Source organism: Excalfactoria chinensis, chromosome 3 (assembly GCF_039878825.1).
Source record: "Excalfactoria chinensis isolate bCotChi1 chromosome 3, bCotChi1.hap2, whole genome shotgun sequence".
NCBI lineage: Eukaryota > Metazoa > Chordata > Aves > Galliformes > Phasianidae > Excalfactoria > Excalfactoria chinensis.
The window spans coordinates 78,098,402-78,115,854 of record NC_092827.1 but is presented as its reverse complement, the minus strand read 5'-3'; the positions used below and the strand labels follow the sequence as shown (position 1 = coordinate 78,115,854).

Sequence of the window (17,453 nt, the reverse complement as noted above, 5' to 3'; positions counted from 1 at the left end):
AGTTCTTCAGTTAGCTGCTGAGAGAGGCAAAGAGAATCAACCTCCAGCTGCTGTCTCAGATGGGCAAGAACTTTTACTCTTCACAGCGTATGATAAGACTATTGCAGCAAAGTTACAATGGAATTATCTCTACACAGATACTCCTTACATTTATGCTGCTGGGTTTGTTTGTTTACTTTTAAATTCTATACAAGCATTTCTGTCCATCAACAGCAGCAACTTCTCAGAGTGAGTTGTTGGCTTTGGAGGGAGGTGTAAAAGCTGATTTTATGCTTGTTGAATGAGAAATGCCTATACTTACACATAATAAAACTTGAAATATATGAGACTTCACATACGCAAAGACATTTCACTTTTAACTTACCTGATATGCACATCTTCAATGTATTTATTGCATTACAGATGTAAGTCAAGCTTTATACAGTCTTTGAAGTAAAATAACTATAGGACCAGTTGCTTCATTGAAGATAGGAATATTTAAGGGAGAATCCTGTGGATTTTTTAAATTATGGTTGAACAATATATAATTCTTGGTCCCTTTCTCAACTTGTAACTAATTTTGATCTTTATGCACTTTATATATATATATATTTTTTTTTTGCAATTGAAATATTCACTTGAACAATTACTGCATATAATATAAAGCTAAATTCTTTTCAGTATTTCAGCCTTAATTATCATTATCGCTTGCTGTTTAATTAAAGTCAGGAAATCCTCTAATTAGGGTTATTTTTGTTCTGTAGGGAAAAGTAACCCTTCATATAAGTAATGTAAAACCATCAAGCTTACTTCTGCATCTTTTGGAAATTATGAATAAAATCAGCACTTACCTTGCTATCTTCTCCATTGGTTCAACCTGTGTACGTATTCCCTTGAAAACATACTGACTGTAATGCTTTCAGGACAGGCATTTGGCCGCATCACATATCATTCAAATCCATATTTGTTTTCAGTTGGCTTCAGCTTTAAAAAAGAAATTAATATTGCACTAAACCTTGAGAACTTCCTATCAGATTCCATTTGGTCTACAGACTGAACAAAATCTGAGCACTAAAGACTGAATTAGACATAAGAAGGCATTTTGCTAAAGAGTAAGGATTTAAGTATAACCTGACTAAAGATATGAATCTGTAACAATACATATAACTACACCTTGAAATAATAGCTGATGCAAGCAATTGTAGGGCCTAGTCATTCACACATCAAGTATTGCAGGTCAAATGCTAAAGGATTAAGGCTGTGGTTACTGAAAGCAGGATTTCTCATCTACATCTCAGCAAAGAACTGTTAATGTTTTTGTAGCCATTAGTTCCCAGTGCAAATACCCATGACATAACAAATTGGTAATGGAAAATGATACTATTTAAACTGTAAGGCTTATCATAGAAGCAGCAAAAGTGTGAGCTGTACTCTCACCAGCCACAGCAATACAAGATCTGCAACATTTCAGTCCTAAGAGCAGAAGAAATCATTTAAGGAAACGTGTCTGTAAGGTGGAATAGTACAAAGATGGCAACAGATACTCAAAAGGATATTTATAGGGAAAAACTCACCAATATGGATGCCTTCACTGGGAAATGCTGATGCAATCTCCACTGGGAAGCAATCACCAAGAGATGGTACCCTAGTGGTGGTCAGCCCTTAAATGAGGTCTAGAGGAAGTGGAGTCAATCTCCACCCCTTCTGGGAGCACAGCTACATCACTCTCACCTGTGCTCCCACAGCTGACCCCAGACTTGCCTCAGCTGATTAATCAGAGGTTCAAGCTGTGATTACCAATTTCCCATACAGCGTCTTTCAAAAGTGTAGCTGATATAAGGAGAGGAAACTTTGGGGGAACTGTGTCCTCCTTTCAGGTACGAAACAAGTTGAGAACAACCTTCAGCCTGGTCGTGTGAGAGCACAAGCAGCTGCTACTTACCAGTCTGATGCAGATGGAAGGACACAAGGCACTTCATCCCACAAGGCACTTCATCCCATTCTTGTGTAACAGTGTGAGTGGAGGGGAAAAGGTTGGGAAGCCAAACTGTTAGTTGGTTTTCATTAGTTTGAATGTGCCATAAAGCTAGAAATAAAAGTTCAATCTTTTGACGGGGCTTCACATCATTTCCTCGAGGCGCTCTTGTAAGGCAGAGATTGAAGAGGAAGTCTTTGCTTTCACAGGAAACGTTCTACTGCTGATAACAGGATTTCTGGTCCTCAGCCTGTCACTGTGGGGACTCTTTGGAGTACAATCAGCACGTTCCACAGCTGTGCCCAGGGAGGCCCTGCATGGCCTCCAGGCCTCGGGGCTGCACACGTGTATTCTGAAGGACCAGGACAAAGGCAGGGACAAACAGACGACAAAGCGGTCGCTTCAGGCTTTGCCCTGGCTACTGTGGGATGCGGGGCTCCCAGCGACAGCTGAGACTTTACCCTGGGGTGGGCCGGCTGGACCGCAGCCTCGGAGCACCCCATTGCACACCAACCGCCCCAGGGGACCGGACTACAACTCCCAGCGTGCAGCGCCGCTTCTGCAGCTGCTCTGATTGGCCGCCGCTCCCTCCCCCACGTGACGGCAGGCGGTGTCGGTGCGGCCGTGCCGGTCCCCCCCCAGTGCCGCGGGCCGCATGGCGGCGGCGTGGGGGCGGCTCGGAGGTCCCGCGCTCCTGCGGAGGGTGCTCGGGGCGGCGCAGCGCCGGGCGTGCAGCACCGGGGCGCCCGTGCGGGCTCCCACCGGCGCGGCTCAGGCTCAGGTGAGTCGGCGTGCCGGGCACCCGGGGGTCAGTTTCGTAATGAGAGCGGTGCGGGGCCAGGTGTGTCCGCAGGGGCTTGCGGGTCGCCTCCTCCCGGGAGCCGCCTCTCGGTGAGCTCGGGGTGGGCAAGTGAGCGGGTCCCCTCCCGGAGCGGCTGTCTGACGCGGTCCCGGCGGCAGGAGCCTGACCTCACAGGCAGTGGTTTCAGCTGTGAATCCTGGCGCTGTGTCCAGCACGTAAAATTACAGGGGACGTAAATTCTGGGGTGGGGGGGGTGGCTGCTGGTGGTGAGCCAGGCTTCCCCTCTGTACACTTTGTGTGGGCTTCTGGTTCTGAAAGTTTCCCTTAGTAACTCTGGACAGCGTAAGGTCCCCGTGCCGTCACTGCCGCTGCTGGGGAGGGTGCCACGGGGAGCCTGGCTTCCCCCGAGATCACATTGCAAAAACGGTGTTAAGTAACTTGCATGGGAAAGATGAGCAGATAATAGGAATAGAGAGTGCAGTCCACAAACTCAGCATGATAATTCATAGTTCTGTGTCCTTGCTTTGCTGAGATCAAATTTGATTTGCCCAAATCAAAATTAAGCGATGGTTATGTTCTGAATAGCCATGTGAGCTGTACCACGGAGCTTTCTTCAGCCCATCACCTGAAGTAAACAAACGTGTTGTTCAGCTCCAGCTTCCTCCAGTTTCACTTCAGATCCCTCACATATGTTTGGTTTCTTGGTGCCCAAATGCAAGAGAAAAAGCTCCACGTTAAGGCACAGCCATCTAGCAGGGGCAGGGCATGACATCCTGACAGGTACATCCAGCTGGTGCATTATTTATTGATTTTTCTTTTGATTGCATGGCTGGCTTCAGCAAGCACACTGTAACCTCAAGCAGCCAGTCTTGTGTCACCAGAATTGGATGTGCTCACTACCACTTATTTATTTACGGGAAGTCAAATAGATTTGTACATTGCTTTGTTGAACACTAACTTGGTTCAGTGATCTATAAAAGTTTATTGAGGTTTTGTGTTGTTGGGGTTTGTGTGTGTGTGTGTGTTTTCCCTAAACTGTCAATATTTTTTTTTAAATAAATCCTGATTAGAATTAATTCTCATAGAATGGTCAGAGAGGATCTCAAAGTTCATTGAGTTCCAGCATTCTGGCATGGGCAGAGTTGCCAGCCACTGTCTCAGGCTGCCCAGGGCCCTATTCAACATGACCAGTTACTTTCTATTAATCAAGTGGCTGTAGCACAGAGTTGGGAATATTTTTGGAAAAGCTTGATTACACCACATAGGTCTGAAACCCCTACATCCTTCGGGAGAGAAAACCACAGTGGTTGTGTAGGATGAAAACTGATCATCCAACCGTGCTGCATGTGGATAACGTGCTGCATTAACCACTGACAAGTGTGCTGGAGTACTTGCTAAAACCCTGCCGGTCACAACAACCAAGCCAGTGCAAAAGCAAAGACAGGGCAAACTTCTTAGCTGTACAGTGATAAATATCTGGGAAGTTGACTGTAAATGGTTTAGAAATAAAACCCATAACTTGTCTGGACTGTTATTGGACTGGTTAGTCTACATGATTGAATGTATTTATGTCTTAGTATATATGATACAGCTGCCAGCCTTGTAAGTTCGAATGTCTTATGTTCCAGGTAGAATCTCTTTTTTTTAAAAGATTAGCGGGTAGCAACAGGCACACTGAGGTCTCCTTTTCACACATCTTTCGTTGTGTGAATTACTCCAGAAATTAACATACAAAACATAAAATACAATTAACAATGGAAGATCTAATGCCAGCCTGTCATCTTCTACACAAAGTGATACATACCTAACTGATATTCTTGAATAAGGAAGTATTATATAGGATTATGTATTTCTACTACAAAATTGTATGTTTTCCTGTATACTAAAGCGTCACTTGTACTTTTTTAATGGTTCATGTGCAAAAATACAATGGAAGAAGACAGGACTCTTAATGTAATGGTGCTTCTGAATAAAAACACTAAGGAAATGAGTCTTTTTTTCTTTAACCTCTTTATAAACATATCACTTCAGTAGAAGTCTTTGGTGTCCTGTTAGGAAGTTTAATTTCAGCTCATGTAAATCAAGTAACTCAAATGTAGTTGACTAAAACTTTCTTTGCCCTCACTGGAATAAAGGGAAGAGCCCAGCTAGTCTAGAACAGACCTCATATGGCCTTTCTTGTCCATTCACGCCTGAAACTCTGTGTCCTGGCACTCCATTTTGTGGGTAGCTGTTCAAAGTCCATGAGCAGCACTTTCTATGCCAGAAGCCAGAACTGAAGCATGCTGTTTAGGGCCAACTGTTGTGCAACAGCTGTGGAGCCCTCAGAAAAACATTTGTCTTGGACCTCCCAGCTCAGACCTCATTCTGGCACTTGACCTACTTAGACCCATTTCATTCTCTGTGGTTGTTATATTTCCACATTGAACAAGGACACTTTGCTGCTTGCCTAACCCAAGACATTAAAGGTGAGGCATGAAACAGAAGAGCTTTTGCTGTGTTGTCTATATGATGTTGGCAGAGTAGTGCTAGGCCTTCAGGCTGCAAGGGCAGTACTGGTGCATGGACTTGTCCAGTAGGACTGCAGGAGCTGAGAGAGCCTGCAGGGTTTGGCAGCTGGAGCCATGCTGACACTGTTGTGGTCCCTGAGGCCAGGCCAGAACTGTTTGGCAATATTACACAGTTAAGGTGAAGGAGCTCTCCACTCTCATTTAACAGCTTTTCTAGTATCTGTCAATTTGTGGTATTCCTGAAGGTTACTAATACTGGTCACAGGTTCCAATTCTGCTGCATTGCTAGAAGAATTCTTGTGGAAATTACAGGTGAATTGGCAGATTTGAAGGGTTGACAGCTTGTCAAAATGTGGCAGTCATCTGAGCTCTTATTCTTTCAGTACTGGTTTAAAACATAGGATTGACATCCTAGAGGGTGAAATTACTTTTCCCATAGATCAGATGTAGCACAATCTGCAACAGGGCATATTCTTGTGTACAGAAGCCTCTCCTGCCAATTACAGGGAGAGGGCAGTAGGGGCTGGGGATAAAAGCACTGACTTTTAAACCAGAAAGTTACGTGGTTGGACATCAGTAGGTTAAAATAGCCACAATGCCCTTTTTCAACTGTAGGGAACTGAATAACCATTTCCCTGTAGCTTGGAAACAGTAGCAGGCAGCTTTTTCCAACCAGCTGCTCACTCAGAGGCTACAGGTGCCTCAAGGTCCAGTCTCACCATATTCCTTCCCTTCAGAAAATCCTACTTTTGAGCTTGGCTGAGAGCAGACTTATTCCTTGCGCTCAGTTACCAGGGAAGTATCCGGGTTTCTGCCTCAGACATTTGGCAGTCCCCAGGGAATTGATTAAAAAAATGAGTCAGTGTTGGCTGCATTGACAGATTTGGCAATACAGTATCCACTCTTGGAGCTCAACCTGGGTACTCCTGTACTCATGGGTGTCTCCTAATTCCTCCTTGCTGACATCAAGCGGGACAGAAACTTAACTAACAGCTTAAAAAATCCACTGTCAGCTAGTCTTTCCTCCCAGAAAAGCTCACGACTGGCTCTAGCAGCCCTATGGAGCTTTTTGTTTGACCATTCCAGAATTCAAAAGTACTTTTCAGCAAGAGACAAAAGTCAGTTATCTCCAACAGGATCTTTAAGCAGTATTGACACTAGCTGCCTGGTGAACACTTTTTCTTTAAATGCTGCTTCTTTACATTAAGCTTCAGAGCAGTTAACAAAGGTCAGTATTATTCCTCATGTATGTCTGCTTTAGCTTCCATGTCTGTAACATCTACCCTACCACTGACAGTGGATGACAGACCCAGGAACAGAGCCATTGCTTCCTTTATCTTATGCCATTGATCACTTCTTGAAAAATGTGAAATTACTTCAAGCAAACCATTGTCCTTGTGAGGAAATTATGCTATTTTGGTATCCATTTAATAAAAAATCATTAAACTTTATTTCTCTTGACTTCTGCCTGTCAAGAGAGGATAGTGTTTTGCTTCTTATTTTACCTGTAATCCTCAACCTAGAGTGGGGAGACAGAAGGTTGATTCTATTCTGCCTTCACATGCTGTGGATAAGGAGGCCTTGTCCTATACCAAGTGCAAGAATGAGTGACTGAGAAAGAAGCAGCAGGGGAGTGTTCCTGCAAGGACTAAAATAAAAAGCACAGATGTACTTCCCATCTCAAACATGGGCACATTCCTAAAATAACAGATAGAAGAACATCAGAAATACAGCCTGAACAGAATGTAGTGTGGCTTTCAAAGAATAAACACCTTTGCATTATGATTTGAGAATGGCAGTATTTAAAATAACTTAATGTTTTCTAGGTGGGGAACAAGTGGAGTTAAGTCTGAATATTTACTTAGGCTTCAACTGGTTTTCCAAGGAGTTCTCATACTAAGTGAGGAAGAACAAGTATTTCTAACAAAGTAAGCTCCCAGTTTTGATTTCTCAAGGAAAATAAAGCTGTCCAGAACTAGTAAACAATCCATAAGCACCTAGGCTGCAACATTTCCCCAGCAAGATTAAAAACACATGAGTTGCTCTGCCTGTGCACATGGGAGAAGATTCCCATGTAAGAATGAGTTTGAGCTGTGTACATGCCTGTGGGTTAATCAGTTAGTACAGCTGTTGTCAATGACATCTTTGTTACTGCAAAGGAGGGAAGGACAGGCCTGTGGAGAACTTGGCTTCTGCCCTCTGGAGGTCTCTACTTGTGGTTGTTGCAAAACAGAAACCGAAAGAGATTTCAGCTGGCAGATAAGCAATTACATGGAAACTAGTATGACTTTTATCAGGGTTAAACAGATGCTTACAGGGCTCTGAAGTTGTCCACTTTGCATCTTCTTTAGCCCCTCCGCAACCAAGGTTGTTTATAGAGGTCTTAACTAATCACAAAGCCATTTGAATTGGGAAGCATAGGAAATTGCTTAAAGGCTGATGGGAAAATAATACAGCCAACAAAGACTGTTCTTGCTTGTAAGTTTACCAACAGCCATAGCATTGGCTTAGCTAGAATCAAAGTAATTCCAGTTACTGGTAGCTGAAGATGCAGCCTACAGTGCTGAGCCTGATGCCCCTCAGGACATAGTTGTGTTTCTTAGCTGCTGGGGCACACTGCTAATGACTCTTGTGACAGCCCAACCCAGACCCTCCACCACACATAGCACCCCTTGTTTGTCCCTGCCGAAGGCCCAGAGCCTTCCATTGGAAAGCACCAGTCCCAAAAGACTTCCCACCAGATTTTGCTTATGTAACATGACAGAAGGCACAGCAATGACAGCAAAACAGCAAGGGCATCAAAACAAGTGGGGATTTGCTAAAATGCAACAGCCATAGACACAGAAATAAAGGAAAGAATCTACTTACCTTCAGAAGGCCTCAGATAGGTAGGAATCTCCAGCAAGATACCCTTACCTGCATTGCCAGCCCTTAAATGAGGTCTGGAATGGGGTGGATCCTGACCCCCACCCCACTGCATGCACCTGAGCTCCTCTGGTTTGGCCCTGCCTTCCCACCAGGTGCTCAATCAATGATTCAGGCCCTTACTTGGCATTTCCACTACAGCTTATCACAAAGATATTGCAGTTATGAAATAGAGCTGAGGCCCGTAGGTTCCCTTGCTTTTTCTTCATGGTATGTGTATTGATGTAGAAACATTTCAAATGTTCTTCATTGTACCCAGCACCTCATGGAACAGACTGAAGGCTCTCTAGCATGCTGTCCTTCAAATTTTGGCACTCTATCCTATAGCTTATCTCTTGCATGCCTGATTTTATTCCTTTCCCCTTCAAGTCCAGTTTAAAGTTCTGTCATTCAGCTACTAACTCCTGTGCTGAGCAGTTCTTTGACCTGGGTGCACCTTGTCCATTATGCTCACTGCTGCTGTCAAACACTGACAGAAAGCTTGGGCACATTCTGCAGCCTGAGTCCTAAATGGCCACTTGTGTCATCTTGTCCAGTTCTGCATACTGCATCCTAGATTTTTGTAAAAACTTGATGTAACCTTTTACCTACTGTGGCCTATCAAGGCTAGCCAGCATGGTTTTGAATGGAGGTGCGATTTTGTGGCTGAATTCTCACCTTCATGGCTTAGTTTTGTTGCTGTTTTTTTTTGTAAATGCCACTTTATGCAGAAGTGATTTGGAAGTGTTTTCTTACAAGAGATGAAGTTCACTGTGCTTCCAGGAATCCTTTAGCTTTTCACCCATTTTCTGAGATAGCTGTCATTAGGTGTCACCATGAAGGTAGTTCCTTTAATTTATTTTGATCCTGTTTGTTTCATTTTGTGTAACAGTGCAGCTGATTCATGTTAGATTTATTAAATTAGCCACTTATAAAATGTTTATGTAACTGATAGAGTAGATGAAAAGATACTTCCCTTGTTTAGGAAGGCAAATACTCATTGGATGTCCTGTCCCTAAAGGTGTCCAAGGCCAGGTTGGATGGGCAATCTGATCTAGTACTTGATCTAGCAGCTGACAACCCTGCCTGTGGCAGAGAGATTGAAACTTCTCAAAAGCTGTGCTGCTCCAGAATATCATACTCTGGTTTAAAGAAAAAAATAAAAAAATAAAAAAATAAAAATAAAAACAGTAGAAATCATAATATTTCAATATTATGATAATATCAATAAAGACAGTATTACAATTCTGATTTTTTTACAGCTTAAACAGCTGGATTGCTTAGGATCATATAATACCTCTCATCTAATCCCACTCACCTCATCTGTTGTCTTTATCAAAGACAAGCACCTTGTTCAGATTTGGACACGAAAACCTTTCTGGGAATGTTCTTTAAGCAAACATGAAACATAATTATGTACAGCAGTAATTTGGTTTTGCTATTGATAGGATGTTATGTCTTGCATTTGGAAGCTGGAAGGAATGCAAGCGGAGATGCAGAGTTTCATCAATTTTTATTTATTTTGCACTAAACTGCACGGACCCTTATAAATGATTTTGGTTATCTGAGGGCTACAGTGAGATTGGTGGTGTTCCTGGATCGTTGGTTCTCAGATACAAAGAGATACAATTGAAAAACACTACCTCCTATGCTGCACAAAAAGTCTGAAGCACTTGTAGTGAAGCGACTGTGTCTAAAAATGGGAAAAATGATAGTGCTATTCTATGGAATTAAGAAATTTAATCACTAAGTGACCAGTTTGGGCCATAAGGAGAAACCATTGTTTTTTCTTGTTCTGCCGTCCTGGTGGGGGAAAAAGTAAGATATTTACTTAAGATAATTATCTGTTGAGATCGAAGTTAACATTTGTATGGAAAGTATCTATTGAGTATTGCTATTCAAACTCTTAGCAATTTCTGATTTTCTTTGCAGGAACTGCAAAGCTCAGGAAGAGCACGTTTTCTGCTGGAACATGCTGCTCCCTTCTCTGCTTTCTTGACTGACAGCTTTGGGCGTCAGCACAACTACTTGCGAATTTCTTTGACAGAGAAATGCAACCTCAGGTGTAAGTGTGTGCTTACTTGCACAAAGCTCTTATTCACCAGTGGGTAGAAACACATTGTGCAAATGTCAAGAATAGTGCTAGAATACTTAGTGGTACATTGGCCTTGTGTAATGTTTCTTGTCTTTGCAAAGCAGTGGCACAGGATTGTTAGAAACTGGTCTGGGGCTGAACAGATGGGATGGGGAAGTGGGAGCAAGCCATAGGATCTGCTAAAAAGGGTCTTTCGTAAGACTTGATGTGGTTTACCCAAGAGAACGGCATGAAGGTGCGTCAGGGCAGGTTCAGATTGGTCGTTCGTAAAAGGTTTTTCACAAGGGTGGTTGGGTGGAACAGGCTTGTGGGTCCTTCCAACTCAGGGTATTCGATGATTTGGATTGAAGTGCTTTTGGGTGTTTGTGTATATAAGTGTGTGATAAGCATGAAAGCTTGTACCTAGGTATTCCCACAGTTATATCTGCAAAGTCTGTGGCTGTGTTCCCATGCTTGCTGGGTGACTTTGGTGTGTGTGTTTGAATGCAGGTTAGATAGAAGTAAGGTCAGCCTTTCCTTTTCAGTAGGTCCATCTTAATTTTGAGACCCATCAAATGAGTTGTGTGTTTTCTTTTGAAAGAAACCAGGAAATTGCTTGTAATATATGGTGTATGAGCTGTATGTACGAATGGCTGAGTTTGTTGACTCTTAAAGGTGGTTGCACTTGGTACATTTTGCATATCAGTTTTAGATTAACTGCTCCTATTTTTTGCCGTGTATTTCTGTATTCTTTGTTCCAGGTCAGTACTGTATGCCGGAGGAGGGTGTTCAGCTGACTCCTAAATCAGAGCTACTTACTGCTCAGGAGATAATCACTCTGGCTGGACTGTTTGTGAAAGAAGGTGTAGAGAAGATCCGTCTGACAGGAGGAGAACCACTTATCCGGCCTGATGTGGTCGATATTGTGGGTAAGTTTTCAATAAATAAAGTGTAATTCAAAATGACTTATTATGTATTGAACCAAGAACTACAGTTACAGTTATCTTCTAATAAAGTCCCACAATCTGAAGAATAATACCATATGAAATGATGTTGCTTTCCCCCAGTATTGTGAAATGGAAGGCAGTTCCCTTCAGCAAACTTTGAGTTCTGTCCTCCTGGTTGAATAGAATTTGTCATTCAATAACTGATTTGAGGAGGTCCTCATTGCAGAGGAAGAGATGATACTTGTTTACAAACTAGAGAACAAAATGGGTTTTCTTTTTTGGGAGGAGGGAGGGCTGTTGTTTATTTTCAATTGCATTTGCTCATTTGTGTTTACAGGAATGGTGAGAATGACTATACTTTTATAGTTACTGATGAAGACTGTATTATTTAAATGGAAGATAAATTACTGGCTAAACCTTTGAAGTCTATCTCCTTTTGATTTACATTGTGTTAATTTACTGTGCTCCTGATTTTGTCTTGAGCCAGTTGTTTTATTCGTTATCCAAGGTTTCATGTTATGGACATGAAAACAAGTAAAGATAGTGGTAATGTATTAAATTGAGGCTATGAAGGTAGGTATACTTTGGCATATTGTAGGCAGTGGAACTTCTGTTTCTGCAGCTATACTCTTAAAAGTACTGGAAGATAAGAAGGGATTGATATGGCATATGAAGGTCTTGAGAAAAATGCCTGCTGATAGACCGGGCTTTGCTGCACGAAATGGTCTCTGTTCCTGCCCTGTTTTATTCAGAGCAGTGTAGTATAAAGAGCAAAATCATGGTCATCTTGGTGTAAAGGTGGTAGATGTTAAGACGATTGTCACGTTACATTACCTCTTTCTGTAACTAATTTGTATGTGCCTGGCTGTTTTCTCTCAGTCGTGTTCAAAACTAGAAAATAAAGTCTCCATGTACAGTATTTTTTTCTTCTGAGACTGTCATGTTACACACACATGTTGCACACAAATAGGATAGGTAGAAAATTGTTAAAATTAAATAGATTTCATATAATAACTTGGGAAAAATTTACTGAAAACAATTCTAGAAATATTTCCTGCAATGTTAGAAGTACTCAGCTCTACTGAAGCCATCTTATCACAAGCTTGTTACAAAACTGTTCCAGAAGTGGGTATCTCAGACTCTGAAAATGTCAGCTTTGTAATAGTATTTCAAGATATAAATTCTTTATCTCGTAACCTAAGGATACTGCAGCAACATATGTCGTCCATCCTTTGCCTGGCAAGAGTTATTCTTCTCTAGAACTTTCCTTGGCAGTACATTCCTTGTATGACCTACTGCTCTAGGCTGTAAGCGGTTTTCTGGTTCTTGGACAAGAACTGAAAAAGCAAAAATTGTGCTGATTCAGGAGCAAGAGAATTACAGAGTCTGTGATTGCTTCAACAGGCTGGAGAAAAAAACTTGGCTAGCATAAGAGGAAGGTGAGGCACATTCAGAAGTTATGTTTTATCTTTGTGATTCCACAAGTGTATTTGTCTTCACTGTTTGGTCTGAAATATGAGCTGCACTGGATTAAGCAGTTCTGCTGTACTTCAGAAAGCCTGCTCATGATTACAAAGAAACTGCTGGGATTAAGATCCAAATGCTTCAATTGTCAGTTTGACTTTTTCAGGTATTCTGAAACAGTCTGAGATTGAAAAGGCAGTAGCACGTGCTAAGATGCTATTCATTCACATTTCCATGTTGTAATGTTCATATTTCTACCAGTGTTAAGTCTATTAATTTATTGTTTAGTGTCATTTTGCCCTTGTGGGACTATGTTGTTTTGTTTTATAACTGTCTTCACTCTGAAATATTTCTCCATTGTTAATGTTTCATTACCGTGGTCAGGTCCTTCTGACTTAAGCAAGCCTGATGATAAGATTGTTATTCAGAGGTTTGGGACATCCAAGTCTGTGGCTTTTTATGACTCTGCCCTAGGTTTCCTTTTTGTTAAGTTCCATAAACTGTAGAATATTCTACCTTATTAAGTGTATGTTGAAGTATGTGATGGTGTTCAAATTCCAGGTTCAATGCTTTTGTATGGAGGTACTCTAGCTACTTAAATAGTGTTAGATGATAACATTTTGGTAAATCTGAAGACTCACTGTACTAGCAAAAAAACCCCAACTAGTTAGTAAATGTTTACCATGGTCTCCATATATATCATCAATATTATAAAGGAAAATATTCCTCAAACTAATGTAACAGCAGCTCTGGAATTCCAGAATGATTTGAAAAATAAAATCTTGTCAAGGTAAGGTTGTAGTAACATGATCACTGACTATTAATTGTCATTAAAGTGGCTGTTTAGGCACCAATTGATTTACTCTTAACAAAGTAAGCTAATACAGCCTTTCTGGGATTCATAGGGTTTTTACCCATAAGCCCACATTAGACGGTAAGAAATGGAGGTTTCAAAATTGTGTTCTTGAGTTGGAATCATAGTATCCTTAAGAGATGTAGGGATTTTTAAAGGTCACCTAGCCCAGCTCCCCTGCAATTAACAGGGACATGCACAACTAGATCAGGGCCTGATCCAGTCTTAACCTGAAAGTCTACAAGGACAGGGCATCAACCACATCTGAGCAACCTGTTGCAGTAGCTCACCATCCTCACTGTAAAAGACTGTTTCCTTTTATCCAACCTAAATCTAAACTCTTTAAGCCTGAAAGCATTTCCCCTTGTTCTGCCACAACAAACTCTGTTAAAGAGTCTGTCCCCTTCTTTCCTGTAGCTCCCCTTTAGATACCAAAAGGCCACTTTCGGGTCACCTCACAGCCCCAACTCTCTCAGCCTGTACTCACAGGAGATACGTTTCATTCCTTGGATCATTTTAGTGGCCCTTCTATGGACACACTCCAACAGGTCTGCATCTCTCCTGTACTGAGGACTCCACATCTGGACAAATTACTCCACGTGAGACCTCACCAGCACAGAGTAGAGAGGCAGGATCACCTCCTTTGACCTGCTGACCACACTTCTGGTGCAGCCCAGGATAAGGTTGGCTCTCTGCAAAGGCACATTGCTGGCTCATGTCCAGCTTGCCATCCACCGTTACCCCCAGACCTTTTTCAGCAGGTCTGCACTCAAACCTTTCATACCCCTGCTTGTATTGGTAGTAGGGGTTGCCTTGACCCAGATGCAAGACCTTACATTTGGATTTGTTGAACCTCATGAGGTTCACCTGTGCCCACTGCTCAAGCCTGTCTAGGTCCCTCTGGATGGTATCCCATTCCTCTGGTATGTCAACTGTACCCCACAGCTTGGTATCATCAGCAAACTTGCTGAAGCTACACTTGACCCCACTGTCAGTGTCATTGTTGAAGTAAGTAAAGATGAAGATAGTAAAGAATATCATCCCCAGCACTCATCACTGATCTCCATCCAGACATGGAGCCATTGATGACCACTGTCTGGATTCCATCCTGCAACCAGTTCTTCATCTGTGACTTGTTTCTAATCTTTCTTTGAGCTGAATGACTCAAGTTCCAGCCCTGTATTGCATTGTAGGTGATTTACAGAACCTGGATACACTTCATCTGGGGGTGAATAGGGCTGAGATTTAAGCTAGGTTTGTTTTCAACAAGCATTTCTCTTAACGATAAATCGTCTGTGGAACACCAGTAAAGCACCATTAATTTTAATGACAGATTATTACTACCATATTTTCCTAATACTCATACATAAACTTTTTACTGTGTGCACATATATAAGCTGTGACTCAGCAACTAACACTAGTAGAAACCTCTATCATGTCCTGGTCACTGCCAAAAGTATATATTTGAGACTTTCCTTAAGCAGATGATAATGGAATATAGAATCCATTTCCTTTGTAGTACTGCAGGCTTAAATTAAAAATGAACTTAAAATGTATGGTGGCTGTTTATTATTGTCTGGGAAGAATAGATCTCCACTGAGAAAATATAGAATACTCTGAGTTGGAAGGGACCCATAGGGACATCATTTTCCAGGGCAGGCTTTTTATAATAGCATGCATATTTCTGGAGTAAAGCTGTGCAGATTAAACTTGTTAACACATATATTAGGAGATAAAATATATTTTCTGTTCTCAACCAGGAGAAATATAATTGAAGAAACTCTTAGAAGAAGATATATAAGAAAGTCATCTGTTTAAGGAGATGCTCTTTATCCCGAAGGAAAAGAAGTAAATATAAAAAGGTTTACTTGATGGCCCAAGTTGCACAAATAAATTTTTAGCTTCATGCTATTGAAGCTGAAGTTGAATCACAGCATCTGTTCTGCTTCCTGTTCTACTTCATAGTTTTATCAGTTACCTTTGCTTGTATTGATATGGTGTTGGTGGTAAGGCAGTGACAAGAAGTTTGCAAACAAGCTAGTATGGGCACACAGGGAGTTCCAAGTTTATGAAAACTTTGTCCCCTTTTTATTTTAGAGATCATTAATGGGGGAGCAGAACGATTAGCAAATATTCCACTTCTTTCACAAATAACACAGTGTTCTAACTGGTCCTTCTTAGTTGTTTCATCTTAGTATTAAATCTCCATATCCAATTTCTCATAGTTGGGCTTTATCCAATTTGTTATTACAAGTGGTTCTGCCTATTAAGTATATTTTCAGTGCCTCACCATGTTTCTTGTCCTGGCACAGGGAGAAAAGATGCACTGACCAAATCTGCTGCCTGCACTTAATGACCTAAAGAGTTTCTGCCTTTTTATTAAAACAACAACAACAAAACTTCCATTTTAGGCCATGGCTTGGATTTGTTTCTATATTTTATTCTATGCCTTTATGCATTTTACATTTCTAGCAGTGAAACCTGTCTAGTTTCTTTTTGTTAGGAGTTCTGGGCTAAGCTTAGGCTGAATATTTTGAGAACAGCTGAGACATGAAATAAAGCCAAAGTAAGACCTTTATCAGCGTGAACAAATAGAAGTGAAATAGGCAGTGAAGAACAAACTGTAAAATATTTGTACTGTAACCAGAACTGCTGCAAGAATAAGAGTTATTAACATATTTTCCAAGAAATTAGGGTGGATGCTATGGCTTTGCTTTGGTTCTGCTTCTGCACATGGCGTATGCCATTTTGTTTGTTTTCTTTATTTACTCTTGTATTGATAACAGGAGGTTTGAAGGACTACCCTCTGGAAATCTATTAACTGAGGATTTCCTCATTTAGCTTCCAAGGAGGCATCTATTTTCTAAATTTTAAGCTCATTATATTATCTGTTTCTTATGCGGTTATCTTTTGTTAACCAAAAGTTTCCCATTAAGTGCAAATACTTTTGTTCATTGGATGTTGTTGCATCAGATTCTCTATAATGGTATGATGTGTTGACTTTTTTTTCTCTAGTTGGGAGCATATATACTTATTTTGACAGCTTCAAGTCACTATCTTTTGACACTGCCACTAGGTTAGAACTGTCCTTTTTCTGCAACACTGCAGGATAGGAGTTGCTAGTTCAGGTACCAGGTGAAATGGGATGTCTTTCTGCTGCTTATTACTACAGAACACAGAATTCAGTTTGCAATGCTAGATTAAGGAAAAAGTGGTAAAGAAGATCAGAGGCCTTCTTCCAACAGTAGAGTAGCTATGGAGAAATTAGTTGTGCTTTCACTGTTCTTCATAACCACTTCTGCATGCAACAACTACTTTTGCTTATACCTTTTGAAATAGGTGTATGCTAAAATGGATCTCCTAAGCTGAAAGAAGGCTGAAACATTGATGTGTCTGTGTTTTCCTCCCACCCTTGCTGAATTTTATTTGTTTTATAATTTTTATTTTATTTTATTTTTTTGGGAGGGGGGGGGTCTGTTTAATTCACAGTCGAATTACTTCTTTTAAAGTGTTCTTACTTTTTTCTTTTCCTAGGTCAACTATACAAGCTAGAAGGGCTGAAAACCATCGCTATCACAACCAATGGGATCAATTTAGCCAGGTTATTGCCCCGACTGAAGGAGGCAGGACTGAATGCCATCAACATTAGCCTGGATACTTTGGTTCCAGCTAAATTTGAGTTCATTGTCCGGAGGAAAGGTACAGATTGGTCTTCAAAGACAAAATTGTTAATACCTGTAGGAATGTGAATTGTTCGATATGTCTTTCATACTCAGTTGTTTTGGAAAAGAAGTGAATTAGTGTCCTTTTGATTCTAGGGAAAACAACCTGTGCTATCAATTTAGACAGTGACTTTCCTTCTTTCTACAGTGCTACGAGGTAGAACTTTTAGTTGGATCTGTGAGAGTAAAAGAGGCTCAACTCACCAACCACAGTCAGTGGAGA

The 17,453-nt window shown here is 41.2% G+C and overlaps 1 protein-coding gene across 3 annotated transcripts in view; it reads left to right on the top strand.

The window, feature by feature from the left end:
• The first annotated feature begins 2,583 nt into the window (after positions 1 to 2,583).
• The window catches only part of MOCS1 (molybdenum cofactor synthesis 1), a 33,154-nt gene continuing 18,284 nt past the window's right edge, over positions 2,584 to 17,453 (top strand). For all 3 annotated transcript variants that reach the window (XM_072333109.1, XM_072333110.1, XM_072333111.1), the window contains exons 1-4: positions 2,584 to 2,735; positions 10,103 to 10,235; positions 11,006 to 11,173; positions 17,043 to 17,207. In XM_072333109.1, the coding sequence (XP_072189210.1) occupies positions 2,610 to 2,735; positions 10,103 to 10,235; positions 11,006 to 11,173; positions 17,043 to 17,207 (592 nt within the window). In that variant the 5' untranslated portion in view covers positions 2,584 to 2,609. The remainder of the gene's footprint in view (positions 2,736 to 10,102; positions 10,236 to 11,005; positions 11,174 to 17,042; positions 17,208 to 17,453) is intronic.